This window comes from Dipodomys ordii, unplaced genomic scaffold (genome assembly GCF_000151885.1).
Source record: "Dipodomys ordii isolate 6190 unplaced genomic scaffold, Dord_2.0 Scaffold21, whole genome shotgun sequence".
NCBI classification, from domain to species: domain Eukaryota; kingdom Metazoa; phylum Chordata; class Mammalia; order Rodentia; family Heteromyidae; genus Dipodomys; species Dipodomys ordii.
Window position 1 is genome coordinate 6,692,349 of NW_012267237.1, and position 6,035 is coordinate 6,698,383.

The following is a 6,035-nucleotide window of genomic DNA, read 5'->3' on the forward strand; positions in this document are numbered from 1 at the left end:
TCCGCGGGGTCCGCACCGGCCCGCACCGGCCCGCGCCGCCCGAGCGAGGAGAGGGCCGATCCGACTTCCCCGTGCCCGTCCCGCGGTGGAAAATTGATCAAATGACACTGCTCTGAAAGAAACGTGCAGCTCGGGGTCACCCGTTAGCCGGGAAAGCGACTTCCGGCACCCTAAGACGCGCTCCCCGGCCCGAGCCGTGTGCGCACGCGCAGGCTCAGGGGCGCGGCCCGCACGCGTCCCGGTTGCCTGGGTGCCGTGACGTCACAATGGCGCTGCCCCGCCCGCGACCGCGCGTCTCGGTTGCCTGGAGACCGCGACGCCACAGGAGAGCGGCCCAGCCCTCGAGCCGTGGGGCGAGCGGAGTCGCTGCTGGGGCGGTTGCAGGAGGAACCGCTGAGTCCCGCCGTCCTCCCCGGCCCGTCCCCGGCCCGAGCTCCGCCGACGGCCTCCGCCCGGTGTCCCCGTCCCCCTCGCCGCAGGCCGTCCCGGCCCGTGGAGAGCCATGCCGCTCCCCGACACCATGTTCTGCGCGCAGCAGATCCACATTCCGCCCGAGCTGCCGGACCTCCTGAAGCAGTTCACCAAGGCCGCCATCCGCACGCAGCCCGCCGACGTGCTGCAGTGGTCCGCGGGGTAAGCGGGGCGCGCCCGGGGCCGGGGACGCTGGAGAAGCTGAGATCTGAGGATCGCGGTTCGAAGCCAGCCCGGGCAGGAAAGGCCGTGAACCTTTCATCTCCCAGAAACCACCAGAAAACCGGAAGTGGCGCTGTGGCACTAGCGGTAGAGCGCTGGCCTGGAGCTTAGGAGCTGAGGTACAGCACCCGGGCCCTGGGTTCAAGGCCCAGACCGACAGCAGCAACAAAAGTGCTCTCCTGCCCCCATACGGGCCAGGCAGTCAGGTGTGGAGGCAGGCGCAGTTACACCCTGACTTCCTTCATGAAATGGCTTTTTTTAAACAAGGGGAATCTCAGCCGTGTTCCGCCATAGAGACTCCTCCTAGCCAGCTTAGTTTGCTAAAACCGTTCCTTTTCGTATCTTCACAGCGAGCATCTTCCAGTTCACCCTCTTCTAAAGAGCTGTGGGTTCATTGTGGAATGACCCAACAATAATAACTGTTCCATCTAAGATCCTTTACTGAACACACTATTGCCACTTGAGTATCATTCATAGGTTCTAGGAATTCGAGTCTGGGTATCTTTGGGGCACTTATTTAACCCACCAACAGGGCAACCTGTTAAACCAGTGTTTGCCTTCTGCAAAATACTTTTGTTGATTGCCTCTGGAATATTCTCAAGGTAAAAATTATGGTCTGTGGCTTTAATCATTAAAGCCTAAATAAAAAACAGTATTGCCACGCTCTGGTGGCTCACGCCTATAATCCTAGCTACTCAGGAGGCTGAGCTCTGAGGATCATAGGTTGAAGCCGGAAGGTCTATAACACTCTTCAATTAACTACCAAAAAAGATGGAAGTGGGGTTGTGGTTCAAGTTGATAACAGTGCCATCAAAATAGCTAAGGGACAGCACGCAGGCCCTAACTTCAAGCCCCAGAACCAACACACACACACACACACACACACACACCACACACCACAACACACCCACATAGATTTATAAAAGTTTTATTTGTACTTTACAGAAAAGTAAAAAATTTAACCAATTTTTGAGCATGCAATTATATTTGGTAATTCTTTAAAGAATCTTCTGAGTGTTCCATGCCACTGAATTGTCTTAAGAACAATGTAGGAATTTAGAAACTGGTGCCAGTGGCCCACGCCTGTAATCCTAGCTACTCAAGGAGGCTGATATCTGATGATCATGGTTCAAAACCAGCCCTGGCAGACATCTGAGAGACACTTATCTCTCGTTAACCAGCAAAAAGCTCAAGTTGTAGAGAGCCAGGCCTGAGTGAAAAGGCTGAGTGTAAACATAGCAAGCCCCAGTACCGGCACGCAAGCACAAGACACAAAAACCCCTCGGCCAACCAAGTCACTCCTCCTCCCGCCTGGCCCCTCGGGTCTTCAGCCTTACCTTTGTGGCTGGCTGGCTGGCTGGCTGGCTGGCTGGCTGGCTGACTTCATGTGGCTTTCCCTCTGAACCTTAGTGAAGCCACAACATGGAGCAGACATTGTCTTACAAGCATGAGAGAAGAGCTGTGTTTCAGGGTTTAGAAAATGGACCAGGTGGACATGCCCAGCCGTGACATTTTTAGGTTTCTAATGATCAGCTCTTTTAAATGCAGGCCTGTGGTCCTTGTGCCTGTCCTAATGTCATTTCCCTGGCGGGGCTGGCCCTCTGCCAGGAAGACCCTTCCTGGCACCCCCTCCTTTCCCTCCCACCCACCTGAGGCCCACATGGGTCCCCTCATTTGACTTGTTACCCTGAACTCTTCCCATGGCTTGGCTTGTGATAACCTAAGAGGGATTGACAGTGTCTCCATAAAGAACCAGCGAGGCAGCAGCCACAGCTCCCATTGTGGACAGCGGATGAGCTTTGTGTGCTGGGCTGGGCTCCGGTGCCCATACAGAGGTGTCCACAGACCACCTCAGAAAGCAGCAGGCCCAGCTGGCAGGGGTGGCTGATGTAGCCTGACCTTAGACTCAGTCAGGACAGACCCAACCTCACACCTTGCTGACTGCCTTTCAGAGGCCCTTGGAGTCCGTCCTCTCTGGGTAAGAGCAGTGTGGGTTGGAGGAGCTGCTTCTGAGCAGGTGGACCTGGGCTCAGAGGAGCTTAGCTGCGAGAGTGAAGCAGAGGCGCTGCGACTGTAGGTCTTCGGAAGTCTCCCTGCTTCCGCCTGGACGTGGGATGTTTCTTGTGTATTGATGAACTTCGGCACCTCTCTTCTTTTCAGCTATTTTTCAGCTCTGTCCAGAGGAGATCCACTTCCAGTCAAGGACAGAATTGAAATGCCCGTGGCTACCCAGAAAACAGACACAGGCCTGACACAGGGGCTTCTGAAAGTCTTGCACAAGCAGGTAAGAGAAGGAAGGGGCTGCCTCTGTCTCGTCACCTGTGCGGCTTCCGGGTTGATGAGCCAGCCAGCCGAGCCGCTGGGACGGCTGCCTGCCCGACCCCCTCTCCACTCCCCCACCTCCCAGCCTGGGTCTTCAAGGCCTATTTCTATAGAGGAGTGTATGAACTCTGTGACTCTGTCTAGTGAAAAGAGCCCCAAATAGCTCTTCATGGGTAGATGTCAGAAAAATGAAACATGATTTCTTTTCAACTCAAAAGGAAGACAGGGCTGGGAATGTGGCTTAGTGGTAGAGTGTTTGCCTAGGATGCATGAAACACTGGGTTCAATTCCTCAGTACCACATGCATAGAGTCAGAAATGGCGCTGTGGCTCAAGTGGTAGAGTGCTAGCCTTGAGCACCGAGAGGCTCAGGGACAGTGCCTAGGCCTTAAGTTCAAGCCAAAAATAAAGACTAAATGTTAATCTGGGTATGATGGCCCATGCCTGTAATTTCAGCTATTCCAGAGTCAGATCAGGAGGATCTCAGTTTAAGGACATACTAGACAAAAATGTGGTGAGATTCCAATCAACAAGAAGAAAAAAACTGGGTATGGCCTGGCACCAGTGCCTCACACGTGTAATTCTAGTTACACAGTAGGCTGAGATCTGAAGATTGTGATTTGAAGCTAGCTCAGGGAACAAAATCTGTGAGACTCTTACTCCAATTAGCCATTGAAAGACAAAGTGGAGCTGTGGCTCAAGTACTAGAGTAGTAGTACCCTTGAATACAAAAGTTTAGGGACAGTGCCCCTAAGTTCAAGCCCCAGGACCAGCACAAAATAAATAAATAAAAATGAAAAGCTGGGAATGGGGAGATGTGCCTGACACCCCAGCTATATGGGAAGTGCAAATAGGCTGGCCCCGGCATAAATGTAATACCCTATTTGGAAAACACATTTCCAGCCATGATAACTCAAGGGGTAGCGTGGCTGCCAAGCAAATTCAAGGTATGAGTTCAAACTTGAGAACCTGGGAAGAGGGGAGCCATCACTAGGCCTGCCCTCCACACTGAAGACATGAATTAATAGAAAGTTTACAGTGGAAGGGGTTTGGGCCATTTGTAATGTGAGGTCATGGTGCTAAAACTGGCACCGCTGGTGTGATGTTGACTTTTAAAGCATTGGCTCCAAAATGCATTTTGGAGAAGTGTGCTGTTTCCAGGCCCAGCCCACAGAGTCCTGTGGTATCAGTGCTCTCTTAGCTTGAACAAACCGCAGCTGTGGGCAATCTCTACGAAGATTCACTAAAGTAGCAGACCGGGAAGAAGCATATACCCAGTATCTGTACACTCCTTTCATGTGGTCATACCACCATGAGGTATTTGCTCCCTAGTCATTTTACCTCTTTTTACTCTTTGCTGATCATGGAGCATGAACTCTGGGCCTAGTTGCTGTCCCTAAGTTTTTATACTCAAGGCTAGTGCTGTACCATTTGAGCCACAGCTCTACTGCTGACCTTTTGGTGACTAATTGGAGAAAAGAATCTCACAGACTGCTACTTGGGCTGGCTTCAAATCACAATCCTCACTTACTCAGCCTCCCGAGTAGCTAGGATGATCGGCCGGAGCCACAGGGCAGCGCCAGGCTCCTTTCCTCCTTTTACCGACATAGACATTACTGACATCTAGCCAGTGGCCACCTCCCTCAACTTCCCTACCCTACCTGGGGGCTGCCCTGATGTTTCCACTGCCTAGGGCCACTCACGGGGTTCTTCCATGGAGTTCTTGGACTCTGTCATACTGTGTTTTCTCAACAGTGTGGCCACAAGGAATTCGTGGAATTAGATGACCTTGAGAAGAAGTGGAAAAATTTGTGCCTGCCTGTGGAAAAATTCCGAGCGCTCCTGCTGCTGGACCCTTGCACCAAGAGGATAGAGTGGATGAAGTTCTTAGCACTGGGCTGCAGCACCCTGGGTGGGGTACGTACCCAGCCGCACCCTCAAAACCAGACGCCTCGCTGGAGAGCAACTTAAGGAAATGCTTTCCTTACCTTAGCAATGAAAATTTAGTGCCTGAGTTGGGCACAAGTGACTCACGCCTGTAATCCTAGCTACTCAGGAAGCTGAGATCTGAAGATCACAGTTCGAGGCTAACCTGGGCAGGAAAGTCCATGAGAGACTTACCTCTAATAAACTACTCAGAAAAGGCCTGGCATGGCGCTGTGGCTCAAGTGGTCAAGTGCTAGACTTGAGCACAGAGAGTCTCAGGGACAGAGCCCAAGCCCTGAGTTCAAGCCCCAGCACCAGGGGGGAAAAAGAAGCCATAAGTGGAGCTGTGCTAGCTTTGAGCATAAAGGCTCAGGGACAGTACCCATGTCCTGAGTTCAAGTGCTAAGATGCCACCAAAACCAAAAAACACTTAGTACCTTAGCAATGAAGAACGTGTGCACCCCTGGGGGGTGGGATGATTTTTTCCAGGCCTATAGTTATTCTTAAACAAGTCTATGAATACCTAGCTCAGTTAAAAAGGCATTCTCTGCAGAGGGAGTACACAGATATTTGAATTGAATACAGGCTTTAGAAAAGAAGTTTGAAAAATTAAACATTTTCTTCCTTTCTGGCTTTTTAGTGGTTAGTTGGAGATGAAAGTCTCACAGACATTCCTGCTCTGGCTGGCTTTGAACTTAGATCTCAGCCTCGGATTACAGGCAGCAGTGAGCCACTGGTACCTGGAATTATTTTATAAACTGACAATCGGTTTCCTCTATCTTTGGGGAGAGATAAATTATTTTATATGTGAATTACAATGTCACAAGTAGAAAATATAACGGCTGTCACAATAACACTGTAGACAACGACCTTGCGTAAATTGGGGCGCTCCTCAGTTTGTAAATCTGCATTTTGGGGCTGCAGTAAGCTCCTTCTGCCTTCCGATGGGGGGGAGGAGGCAGCTGTCTGCAGCGGTTTGAGTGGCACGGGGATCCCCCAAGGAGGGCGTGAGTCCCTCCTGAGGTGGGCGGGGTTCCCAGTGGGGGCGGGCTCAAGTGGCTGGAGCAGGTTGAGTGGCACGGGGAGCCCCCAGGG

The 6,035-nt window shown here is 51.9% G+C and overlaps 1 protein-coding gene across 1 annotated transcript in view; it reads left to right on the forward strand.

Annotated features, from left to right (window-relative positions):
• The first annotated feature begins 341 nt into the window (after positions 1 to 341).
• Positions 342 to 6,035, forward strand: part of Ropn1l (rhophilin associated tail protein 1-like) — a 12,715-nt gene continuing 7,021 nt past the window's right edge. Inside the window, exons 1-3 of the mRNA XM_013013849.1 lie at positions 342 to 633; positions 2,854 to 2,977; positions 4,770 to 4,931. Of these exons, the coding sequence (XP_012869303.1) occupies positions 503 to 633; positions 2,854 to 2,977; positions 4,770 to 4,931 (417 nt within the window). The 5' untranslated portion in view covers positions 342 to 502. The remainder of the gene's footprint in view (positions 634 to 2,853; positions 2,978 to 4,769; positions 4,932 to 6,035) is intronic.